At 45.0% G+C, this 12,402-nt stretch overlaps 1 protein-coding gene and 1 non-coding gene across 3 annotated transcripts in view; both read right to left on the bottom strand.

Annotated features, from left to right (window-relative positions):
• The window catches only part of LOC140638933 (zinc finger protein with KRAB and SCAN domains 1-like), a 64,113-nt gene extending 53,065 nt beyond the window's left edge, over positions 1 to 11,048 (bottom strand). Inside the window, exons 1-3 of one of the 2 annotated variants that reach the window (XM_072837096.1) lie at positions 10,890 to 11,045; positions 3,512 to 3,608; positions 43 to 558 (exon numbers count right to left, since the gene is read on the bottom strand). In XM_072837096.1, the coding sequence (XP_072693197.1) occupies positions 43 to 468 (426 nt within the window). In that variant the 5' untranslated portion in view covers positions 469 to 558; positions 3,512 to 3,608; positions 10,890 to 11,045. Of the gene's footprint in view, positions 1 to 42; positions 559 to 3,511; positions 3,609 to 10,889 lie in introns of both variants that reach the window. The other variant, XM_072837099.1, reaches the window with a different exon arrangement.
• LOC140639224 (U6 spliceosomal RNA) lies at positions 4,503 to 4,606 on the bottom strand. Its single transcript, XR_012036016.1, has one exon. It is a non-coding gene; the product is annotated as a U6 spliceosomal RNA (small nuclear RNA).
• Positions 11,049 to 12,402: the final 1,354 nt, after the last annotated feature.

Here is a 12,402-nt window from a genome sequence, read left to right as displayed (position 1 = left end):
CATGTGATGCTTACACACAATAGGTTTCACACTTCTTCTTACCTGCTGTCCTGATAAATCAAGCTCCAAATCTTCTAGAAGGGTCACAGCCTCCTCCCCACTATCGGGACGGTATTCCTGCAGCCAGACTTGGAGCTCCTTGGGCAGGATGGAAAGGAACTGCTCCAGTACCAGCAGCTCCAGGATCTGCTCCTTGGTGTTGATCTCTGGTCGTAGCCACTGGTGACAGAGTTCTTTCAGTCTACTCAGAGCCTCTCGAGGCCCAAAAGTGTTCTGGTAACAGAAGTGCCTGAAACGCTGGCGGAAAATCTCTGGGTCAGGAGGAGGTGTCTCCTGTAGGCTGGAATCCTGCCCCCACATATGGTCTTCCTCGTCTTCCTCCTCTACCTTCACGATCACAATCCCGTCCTTCTCCGGGGCAGCCTGGGGGGACAGGCCTGTGGCTTCCCTCGACTCCGCAGTCATCATTCAGGCTTAGGCAGTGGGCTTGATCCAAACAGGGTCTGTGCTCTCCTTCCTGTCCTAGGAGATGTTTGTGGATATGTTTCGGTACTGTTCCTGATGCAGGAAACAAGATTATTAGAGTTTTTATGAAAAGTGACCTGTGTTACCCCTTCACATAAGGCTGCAAAGGCACTGAACACAACCTTCGAATGGCAAAAGAAAAAGCCTCCAGGGGTGTACTGTTTTCACTGTCACTTTACATATTAGGTTTGCATGGGGATCCCTGGGTGGCTCAGCAGTTTAGCCCCTGTCTTTGGCCCAGGGCGTGATCCTGCAGTCTCGGGATCGAGTCTGGCATCGGACTCCCTGCATGGAGCCTGCTTCTCCCCCTGCCTGTCTCTGCCATTCTCTCTCTCTCTCTCTCTCTATCATGAATAAATAAATAAAATCTAAAGAAAAAAAAAAAAAGAATTGGGTTTGTCTTTAAAAAAAAAAAGAAAGAAAGAAGGTTTGCAGAGGTGTGCCTGGCTACTTGATCAATAGAGCAAGTGACACTCTCGATCTTGGGGTTGTGAGTTTGAGCCCCATATTAGGTGTAGATTGCTTAAAAGTAAAATCTTATGGGGTGTCTCAGTTAAGCATCTGACTTAGGCTCAGGTCACGATCTCAGGGTCTTGGGATCTAGCCCTGAGTGGGGCTCCCAGCTCAGCAGGGAGTCTGCTTGCCCTTTTCTCTCTGCCCCTCACCCTGCTTGTGCTGTCTTTATCTCTCAAATAAACACATAAAATCATCAAAAAAAAAAAAAAAAAAAAAGGCTCGCAGAGAAAAATCTCCAATAAGCCAATTCCATCCTCAGGGTGTCTGCTTGAATCTGAATACCTAATCTCCAGGAGGACAGCAGGTTAGGTTAGGACACCATGCTTTTATAGCACTCAGCCCAGTGAAAGCACAGTGTTATTTAACAGGGTGCCAGGCAGTACATGCATTATTTTATTGCCTTCCACAATAGCCCTAGCAAGGAGGCACAACCGCTAGTACCATTTTACAGATGGCATGTTGCAAATTGACATCACACCCTCCCCTTGTTAAGTGCTGAACTGTCACATGTCACGGCACATCCCAAGGGAAAAGTGGGGGCCTCCCTCCCTCACACAGAGAGCTGCCAAAGTACCCTCATTTCACTTGCTCACTTTTAGGTATTGTGATATTTCTCGGTTTATCTGAGACCAGTTATGTGGAATAATGGATTATTTTATCTAGCTTGAATGAATCTTGCCTTCATAAAAGAGACAAGTATAGGAGCCAGGCATGAAGGAGGTCAATTGTAAGACTTCCAGGTCTAAAATAAATAAGCCATAAGAATATAATGTACAACGTGGTGACTAGCATTAAGAATACTGTATTGCACATTTGAAAGTTGCTAAGCCATCTTAAAAATTCTCATCGCAAGAAAAAGAAAATTTGTTAACTGGTGACAGATTTTTTTTTTAAGATTTATTTATTTATTTTATATATATATATATTTTATTTTTTTTAATTTATTTATTTATGATAGTCACAGAGAGAGAGAGAGGCAGAGACACAGGCAGAGGGAGAAGCAGGCTCCATGCACCAGGTGCCCGATGTGGGACTCGATCCCGGGTCTCCAGGATCGCGCCCTGGGCCAAAGGCAGGCGCCAAACCGCTGCGCCACCCAGGGATCCCCTTAAGATTTATTTATTCGAGACACACACAGAGAGGCAGAGACACAGGCTAACAGAGAAGCAGGCTCCCTGCGGAGAACTTGATGCAAGACTCGATCCCAGGACCCTGGGATCACCATCTGAGCCAAGGCAGACACAACCACTGAGCCACCTAGGTGCCCCTGTGGTGACAGACATTAACTAGATTTACTGTGGTGATCATTTTGTCCAAATAGCGAATCACTATGTTGTATACCTGAAACTAACATATTGTTACTCAATTCTAGTTCAAAAGAAAAGAAAAAGACAAGCAGCTTAGACCCTGGCAGAGAAACTACAATTTGGAGAATTACTAATGGTGCAAATACACATGCAAAAACAAATGGCATAGATAAAGTTCTATCTAAAGCAAGGTCTTACCCAGATTAGTAGGTAAAAACCAATGTCAATCTAAATCAAAGAGGTCAACCAATAAGTGACAAAATAGCTGTTTTGTTTTTTTTTTTTAAAGATTTTATTTACTTATTCATGAGAGACACACACAGAGAGAGAGAGAGGTGCAGAGACACAGGCAGAGGGAGAAGCAGGTTCCATGCAAGGAGCCTGATGAGGGACTCGATCCTGGGTCTCCAGGATCACACCCCGGGCTGCAGGCGGCGCTAAACTGCTGCGCCACCGGGGCTGCCCCCAAAATAGTTGTTTTTTTAAAAAATAGTGCAGAAAAATTATTATGAGAACAGTTGTATGCTGGGAAACAGTCTCCACTGTTATATAATTTTAACTGTTAAAAACTGATATTAAGTATCCTGGAAAAATTTTATCATCTACATGTTAAAAAAAACTTGTAAGTATTTTCTACTGCTTAAGATTTTCCAAATGAAGTTTTGTGGGTCTTGTAAGTCTGTTTTTTAAAAATACAAAATACCTTTTGATTAGCTTTTTTAAAACTAATAGGCTATATTAGTAGGCTCTACGCACAACATGGGGCTTGAACTCACAACCCATAAAATCATGCTCTACTGACTGAGCCAGCCAAGCATCTCACCTTTTGGTTAGTTTTTAAAAACAGGTGATTTAAGGGTATAGAAACAGATGATTTAAGGGTATAGAAAATTTAAGGGTATAGAAAAACTAGTGTACTAGCTGAATTTCAGTAACAAAAATTTAACATGGAAGATAGGAACAATCATGAGTTACTAAGCAGAGTTGACAATGTGTTTCTTCTACCTGAATTGACAAATCTTTGTGAGGGATCTTTTTCAATTCAAAAGCATCAAATTCAAGTTTCAGAGACAGAGCAACCAGCTACTGTACCATCCAAAGCCAGGGATTTTATTTATATTTTATAAGATTTTATTTATTTGGGAATAAGAGCACACACACACATGAGCTGGAGAGGCAGAGGGAGAAGGAGAAGCAGACTCCTGGTGACTGAGCAGGAAGCCAGATGCAGGCTCGATCCCAGGACCCTGAGATCATGACCTGAGCCAAAACAAAGGCAGATGCTTAACCAAAGGAAACACTTAAGCTCCCTTAAAGGCAGGAATTTTTAAACTAACAAAAAGCAGTTTTAATTACATGGTTCTCATTAAAAGAGTGTTAGTAATTCTGGTGGAAAAGGGATCACATACATTTAAAGCACAAAAATTATTTTTCAAAAGCATAATTTAATGTATTTTTTTGTTTTATTATACAAAACCCTTGGGTAGCGGGTGGTTCAGTAGTTTAGCATCGCCGTTGGCCCAGGGTGTGATCCTTGGAGACCCAGGGATCGAATCCCACATCAGACTCCCTGCATGGAGCCTGCTTCTCCCTCTGTCTGTGTGTGTGTCTCTCTCTCTCTTTCTGTGTCTCTCATGAATAAATAAATAAAATCTTTAAAAAAATACCCTGGGATAATAGTACACATACACAATTTTTATAAATAATTTTTACAGATGGGAATATGTATCCAAAAAAAAGGCTTGGGAGGGACACCTGGGTGGCTCAGCGGCTGAGTGCCTGCCTTCGGCCCAGGGCATTATCCTGGAGTCCCGGGATGGAGTCCCATGTTGGGCTCCCTGCATGGAGCCTGCTTCTCTCTCTGCCTGTGTCTCTGCCTCTCTCTCTCTCTCTCTCTCTCTCGAATAAATAAATAAAATCTTAAAAAAAAAAAGGCTTGGGAGATGACTGTTTTGGCTTTTTTTTTTTTTTAATTTTTATTTATTTATGATAGTCACACAGAGAGAGAGAGAGAGGCAGAGACATAGGCAGAGGGAGAAGCAGGCTCCATGTACCGGGAGCCCGACGTGGGATTCGATCCCAGGTCTCCGGGATTGCGCCCTGGGCCAAAGGCAGGCGCCAAACCGCTGCGCCACCCAGGGATCCCTGGTTTTGGTTTTAATGGAATCCTTTACAAATTTGCATGTCATCCTTGTGCAGGGCCATGCTAATCTTTTCTGTATCAGTGATTTTAGTGTATGTGCTGCTGAAGCAAGCACTGGAGACAACTGTTTTAATGGCGAAGACTATGATTTTAAATTGAGATTTATCACAGGATTAGTTTTTCTAGCTTACTTTCTTTGTCCTTAAAAAATCCAATGCAAACCCATTCTCCAGCCTTTCCTGTTGATTTCCTACAGACCCATTTTGAAGCCACCTTCTTTGCTGCAGTAAATATATCTGTTTTTCAACTTCAGAGCAGCTTTAGTGAAGTCCTTACAGCTCCAATTATTCAATTTCCTAAACATCTCTCTAGATCTACAATGTGCAGAGCGTCCTCCTAGACTAAGGGGAATACAAAGATGAGAAGCCTGATTCCTATTTTTACACAAATAATTATAGTACAAAGCAGAATGTGCCAACCGTTCTAAGAAGCTTTCAGCATCAGCGCTAGAGGAGCTAGAGAAGTAAATGATGTGTCTACAAGGCGGCTTCTAGCAAAAGGCACCCCTGGAGCTGGGGTATCAGAATAGCCAAGACCTCCAAAGGAAAGCTTCCTCCAGCAGAAGAGGAAGTGAGGTGGCAGTCTGAGAAATCACTCCTTTGGCTAGCTTCTTCCCAACTGGAGGCTAAATAATTCCTATGAGCCTTAAGTTTTTTAAATTGCATTGTTTGTTTGTTTTTAAGATTTTATTTATTTGAAAGAGAAAGAGAGAGAGGACAGAGAGCATGCCCAAGCAGGGGAGAGGGTGAAGCAGGCTCCCCACTGAGCAGGGAGTCCGATGCAGGGCTCAAACACAGAATTCCGGGATCAAGACCTGAGCCTGAGCCTGAGCCTGAGCCTGAGCCTGAGCCACCAACTGAGCCACCCAGGTGCCCCCTTTAATTGCATTCTGAAAAGTCAAAAGGAAGATCACCTTTTCCTGCTGCCCCTCCCACAATTACTTTCCACCACCCTTAATTCAGGCTCCAGATCTCCCACTTAAACTTGTGACAGGGTCCTGCAGTTTCTCCAGCTGCCATCTCTCCCCAGTCCAATTAGAGCAACAAACTGAGGTCAGTGCAGTATTGCCCAAGAATACTTCTGGCCATTCCTTCCTTCCCCTCAATTAGCATCAGTGAATCCTTGGTATCTGCCAGTTGAGTGCCTACTCTACTTTTCCAGTCTTATCTCCCACTACGTTTCTTAGTAATGATCCCCCATATTTCAGTCTATGTGGCCATTCATGTTCCCTACACACAGGATGTAACTGTCAATCTTCAAGCCTTTGCTGTGAACAATTTCCCACCATATCAACTTTGTTGATCAAATTTTTACTTACTCTTCAGGATGTAAAAGGTCTCCTCATATTCCAAGTTAACTAAGAGATCTTTCTCTTTTGAACATCCTCAATCTTTCTTTGTTCCTGTTTATGCTACATATATTCTCCTTACATTATCCTTATTTGGCTTGCAGTTCCTATCACCTCCCAACTAAATTCTAAGCTCCTCAAAGACAGTCTTCTTTGAACTTATCAACTAGAGAGCCTGGCAGCTTAATTCCATTAAACTCAGAAGAAATAAGAACTACTCAAAATATCACCACTCTCCCTGCCACTTATTTCCTTTTAGTGGTAATTAGCGATCAGATATTCTACAAATACCTCAATCACTAAGGCCCCAAGTCTCACCTTCCTGGATTCCTCTCTCCTTATATGGATTCAGTCTCCAAGCACCAGGGAGAATCAAATTTGGCTTTCTCTCTTCACTCCCCTCCCCGCTACTTCATGTCCTATGTTACTCTCAGGTTATTTTTACAAAAACTCTGTGGCTTTCCAGGCACCACCCTGTAGTACCTGGTTCCAGTTTCCCCTCAAGCTTCACTGTCCATCATTGATTTGTTCTACTTTCCTGTGAGTCTTTTCTATCCACAAAATGAGTATCTCCTAAATATGCCTTGGATCCTGATCACCATCCCTTTCTCACCTCACAGTCTATGTCTGGGATCTCCTCTCCTAGTCTTCTCTGCCCTCCCCCCCCCCCTTTTTTTGAGATTTTATTTATTTATTCATGAGAGACACACACACACAGAGAGGCAGAGACACAGGCAGAGGGAGAAGCAGGCTCCATGCAGGGAGCCTGATGCGGGACTCAATCCAGGGTCTCCAGGATCAAGCCCTGGGTTGAAGGCGGGGCTAAACCACTGAGCCACCCGGGCTGCCCTTCTCTGCCCTTTCAAATCCTACTTATCCTTCAGAGCTTAGCTAAAATGCCTCGCACCCCTCATCGCTGTTCAAGAACATTCACTCAGATGCACGGAAAGCACCATCTAAGTCTTTCATGTAACAATCTTAGCAGGTAGTAGCTACAATTCTCATCTCCCTTTACAATGACAAAATTAAGGTTCACTGACCTTAAAATAACACACCCAAGGTCACATGGCAATTAAATGCTAGAGCCAGGATTTGAAATTCAGTCTGTGGGTCCCCTCAATTCAAGCCATAGCCATCATACTGAGCTCATTCTGTCCCACACATGGATTAAGGAAGAGCTTCTGTGGACATAAAGATTCTTTTTAAGAGGAGGGCCTAGGAAAGTGCCTGTGAAGGATGACCACCCGGGAATGGGCCTTATCTGCCATCCGCTATTTTCACCAGAGAGCCGTGTGGCTAAGGAGACACAGCAGGAGATCCAAGTAGGAATCATCTCAAATCTAACCAGGGGGGACCATCCAACAGTCCATTAACTGAGCAGGACTGGTGAAGAAACTAGCTTAGCATCAGAAATCTCTATTTTTATGAAAATTTTATCGTGTCTCGGCTATACTAAGGAGAATACGGGAAGGAAAGGAATTTTGATCTGTATCCTGCATAGGCAAGAGTTTTAGAGTGGGATACTTTCGGGGGCACCTTGCTGGCTTAGTCGCGGGAGCATGCAACTCTTGATATTGCGGTTGTGAGAGTTCAAGCCCCACAATAGGTGCAGAGCTTGCTTGCAAAAAAAGAGTGGGATACTTCTTAGGTCAGTAGGACTCCATACGAAGAGACTGAGGAGGAAGTAAGATCCAAAAGGACAGAGATGAGAGCACAGGCACATCCTCTCTTCCCCCATCCCTCAACATTTCTGCTCCTTTGGTAAAGAGAAAAGTCACAACAGCAATGGAAGGGCTGGGTTTTATTTTAGGTTTCTCAGATGATCTCAGCAAACAATCTTTTCTCCTCTCTCTAAAGTTCTGGCCCAAATGCTCTCTACCAATCATCTGCCATGGAAGTTCTTACAATATTTCTTTCTCTGTGATTTAGTTTTTCATGCCTTCTTCCTCAACTGGACTGCTAAGGGTATGCTTTGTTTCTTTCTTTTTTTTTTTAAGTTTTATTTATTTATGATAATCACAGAAAGAGAGAGAGAGAGGCAGAGACATAGGCAGAGGGAGAAGCAGGCTCCATGCACCAGGAGCCTGACGTGGGATTTGATCCCGGGTCTCCAGGATCGCGCCCTGGGCCAAAGGCAGGCGCCAAACCGCCGCGCCACCCAGGGATCCCTGTTTCTTTTTTCTTAAAGTGAGCGCTATGCCCAAAGTGGGGCTCAAACCCACCACCCTGAGATCAAGAGTCCCCCACTCCACCAACTGAGCCAGCCAGGCACCCCAGGGTATGCTCCTTTGCACCTCTTAGACCACTTAGTATGATTCCTTGCAAATATTAGTTAAGAAATACTTGATTAAATTTACAGTGTTATCTATTTTTTCCCCCCACTTACACAGCACTCAATACTGCCCTCAAATTAGCTCCAGGGGCTACCTGGGGTATCTCAATAAGCTGTACCACCACTTTCCGGTCAATAATTTTAGGCAGGTCAATCTCTCTCTCTGCATTTGTGCAAATGGGGAGAAAAAACATTTTCCTCACAGAGTTATTGTGAGGATTACATGAATTAACATATATAAGACAATTAAAACAGTGTCTGGCATTTAGTAGGCACTAGAGAGGTGCTTTAATTTTTTTTTTTAAAAAACGGTAAGAGAACTGTGCTTTACAATTTTCAGCCTGCTTAAAAGACTAAGCAACCGGAGAATTCCTGTAATCCTGAAAGCAGCATAGGTTGGAATACCTACATTCTCATCTCCCACAAATAAGTTACACATCCCCAAGTGAGTCATTCAACCTCTCTGGCCCTTATCTGTCACATGGGGGAGGGAAGTAAAAAACTACCTCTGGGGTCCTTTCTGGGCTGAAAAACATTCTGACACCCTATCCGATTTAGATAAGATTACCCCCAGCAACTGGTTCTCAGCGAGGATAAATACCAACGATTTTCTTACAAAAAGGGCTTGTAGTTACCAGCTCAATTTATTCCAAAGGCTATTTTCCAAACAGGCCAGTATCTTTTCCAGGGCATAGTCTTGAAAGCTTATTATTTATCCTTTAATTTTTATTTATTTATTCATGAGAAAGAGAGAGAGAGAGAGAGAGAGAGAGACACACACACAGGCAGAGTGAGAAGCAGGCTCCATGCAGGGAGCCCGACGTGGGACTCGATCCCGGGTCTCCAGGATCAAGCCCTGGGCCAAAGGCGGCGCTAAACCGCTGAGCCACCGAGGCTGCCCTAGTCTTGAAAGTTTAAACAAACCGCACCCCCTTCCTGATTTTTTAACAGAGCTTTAATTTTTTTTTTAAAGATTTTATTTATTCATTTGAGAATAGAATGTGAGAGAGCACAAGCAGGGGGAGCAGCAGAGGGAGAGGGAGAAGCAGGTTCCCTACTGAGCAGGGAGCCCAACACAGGGGCTCGATCCCAGGACCCCAGGATCATGACCAGAGCCCAAGGCAGATGCTTAACCAACTAAGCCACCCAGGTGCCCCCCAGTTTTTTTAAATACGAAAAAGCTTCCTTTGAAAGACAGCTAGCTACCCAAAGACCACCCAAAACTACCTCAAAATGAAAAGGTAAAGTTTAACATACCACTCACCTGTACTTAGGTGTAATATAAAGATAGAAAAAAAATGAAACGTTCAGATCAAGTAGAGAATCAGCAAAAGACTATCTGTATTACGTAGCCAGCTTCCCTGTTTGTACTTTCACACTGGTGAAAACTGCCTGATCTTGCACAGTAACTCAGAGACAATACAAACTTGGAGATACATTCTGGGGCAAATTATCATTATGGTTCCCTATGTAAGGTAAGCTATTTCTCCACAGTTGGCCAGCATATATACTAACAGTACTTCGTTTATCTGGTTACAATGAATTCCTCACAATTGGATTCAACAAGTATTTACTAACCACCTCCAATCGGCCTAGCACTGGCCTGTACAATAAATGCTTTCTTTGGTCCCAGGCCATGTAACAGCACTCTCTATAATGAAAGTATCTTATTGTGTATTGGAGGCCCTGCAGGAAAGGGAGGGGAGGGGCCCTCCCTAGTGTCAGGCTAAACTGTAGCTGGATTTCTTAATTACCTTGACTAAATCAAATCATTTCAAAGCTGGAAGGGCCTTTTGAGAAAATCGAGTTCATTTTAAAGATGACAAAACTGAGAGCTGGAGAAGAGTCCCGTATCATCCAAGGTCACTCAGTCTCCTAATGGCCTGGTGCAATTTCCAAAAACTCCCTTCACTCTTCATCCACTCTAAGACAAGCAGAGTAACGACCCAGAACTGGGGGTGGGGGAGAATCCACCTAATCTTCCGGAAAGATCATTTTTAAAGTCTTCAAAATATTCCGCAAGGCGGAAAGACACAGTGGGATGTCTAAAACCTCTACTAGATCCGAATCACGTCTTTACCCACTCTAAGCTTCAAATACTCTTTAATCACCGCTTGGGGGTGGGGGTGGGGGTGGGGCGAGAAGCAGGTGATTTGGAAACACGTAAGCGGCACCTCGAAACGTGTCCACTACTCGGCCTTCCGCATTTTTCACCTCGAGGTCCTGAAGGACCTCGGAAAGAAAAAAAAAAAATCTCACTGGAATCAAAGCAAATGGCGACGAAAGGAGGGCAGTAAAATCAGACAGGGGTCGGCTCGCTCACGAACCCGGTTCTCAGAAACGTCAAACGACGATGACGACACTGCAGGCGAGGGCTCCGGAAGGGGCCCGCAGACGGCTTGTCCCCAGGGCTCCGTGCACCCCCGGCCACCAGATCCTCGCCCCCTCCCCGCCTGCATCCGGGGGCGGGTCGGGACGTCTCCCAGGGGACGGCGCTTCCAACCGCCGGGCCTGGGGACGGACAGGGGCTTGGGGCTCTCTCCACACTCCGCCCGGACCGCCAGGAGGGGACCCCGGGGCCGCAGCTGCAGAGCCCACCCTCACGCACACACCCTGCGGCCCCGCCCGCCCTCCCCAGAGGACGGCCCCAGGTCTCACCGTGAGCCCCGAGAGCGGCCTGGGGGCGCTGGGCGAGAAAGGGGAGCTGACTCTGGGGCTCAGGCCGGCCGAAGGGCGCTGCACACGAACCTAGGCCCTCCCGACGCCTCGACACAGACACAACGAGTCACAAAGGCCGGAAGTGTGTCAGCACCTCGCCTTCCGGGACTAGGCTGCGCTTCCGGGTCCCCTCTAGGAGCGCTGGAGGATTTTGCATCTCGGTGCCGGGATAGCTGGACCTGGCTGGCGTTCTGGATGCTCAAGCTTCCAGCCTCCACGTTACCGCTCCGGGCTTTTGCGCGGGGAGTTAATGCGGCGGACGGGCGGGAGGCGGGGTTCAAGCGTCCCAGACACAAACAGGCTGCCCGGCTCACACAGCAATCCATAGGATAATTCGATTTCTCCTGTCCTTTCCATCCAGTAATTATAGTGATTATCAAGCAATAATGATTCTTAGTAATTGCATGTCTGTGGCAGAGCAACGGACACAAGGGTGTGTAAACAGGAAGATCAAAATGAAGCCAGAGGTGGCTGGTTTCACAAAACTGCCCTGGTAGCTTCTCTCTGGTCCTAGAGATGTCGGCCAATTGAGTGCGCGGTGTTTCCAAATCTTCGGCCTGGGGACAAAGGACGGATTTCCACAACCAAAGTCGTTATAGGAGTCTAGTTTTGCCCGTGTGGCGTATGCTATTATAACAGTTTGAACGTTTTCAGAGTAATTACAGACACTTTTGCCCTCAGGGTGCTTTCACAACCTACAACAATTCTGGCTTTCACTTTTACCTGGGAAAGTCAACCTTGCTCCACTTTCTTTGCAAGGGTGACCTGGCTTTAATGGTTGTAACTTTGCTCTATGTTCCAAGTCAAGTTCATGAGAGAGACTGAACTTAGTAGTGGTTGCATGACTCCTATTACTTAAAACAACAACAACAAAAACCTTGAAAACTAAAAAGCAATTACAATATCATTAAATGAAAATTGCAAAGTGGAGAAAAATAATCACTTGTAATCCCTCCACCCTAACCAAGTCTGTGATGGCTTTCACTTATCCCTTTCCTCTCCACTTTCATATATATGCCATATCTTGTTTATTTATTATTTTAAACATAGTTCAAAACTAGTTGTATTGGATAGGTGGCTGGTATGCCCGAAATACCTGCCACATTTATGTTGTGTGACCACTTTTCAGACCAGATTTGGGCATGTGATGCAAGCACAGCTTACATATATCCTGACCTGCGTAACTACGGAGGTGGCCTGGCTTGAGAACTCTAATGGAACAGTAAGGAACTAAACCATTGGATTCTCTTTCTTGGGGAGTTTCAATGTGAGAGACACATTTAAACAGTCCAAAAGCAGGGCAAGTGGCGCTGGCTGGCTCAGTCTGTAGAGCACTCAACTCTTGATCTCAGGGTCATGAGTTCAAGCCCCACATTGGGTGTGGAGATTACTAAAAACAAAAAATAAATAATCTTTTAAAAATGCTGTGAGTGTAGCACACCTTAAAATAGAA

The sequence above is a fragment of the Canis lupus genome, chromosome 8, assembly GCF_048164855.1.
Source record: "Canis lupus baileyi chromosome 8, mCanLup2.hap1, whole genome shotgun sequence".
Classification (NCBI taxonomy): Eukaryota; Metazoa; Chordata; class Mammalia; order Carnivora; family Canidae; genus Canis; species Canis lupus.
Note: the sequence above shows the minus strand (reverse complement) of the source record. Positions and strands in the feature narration are given on the sequence as shown.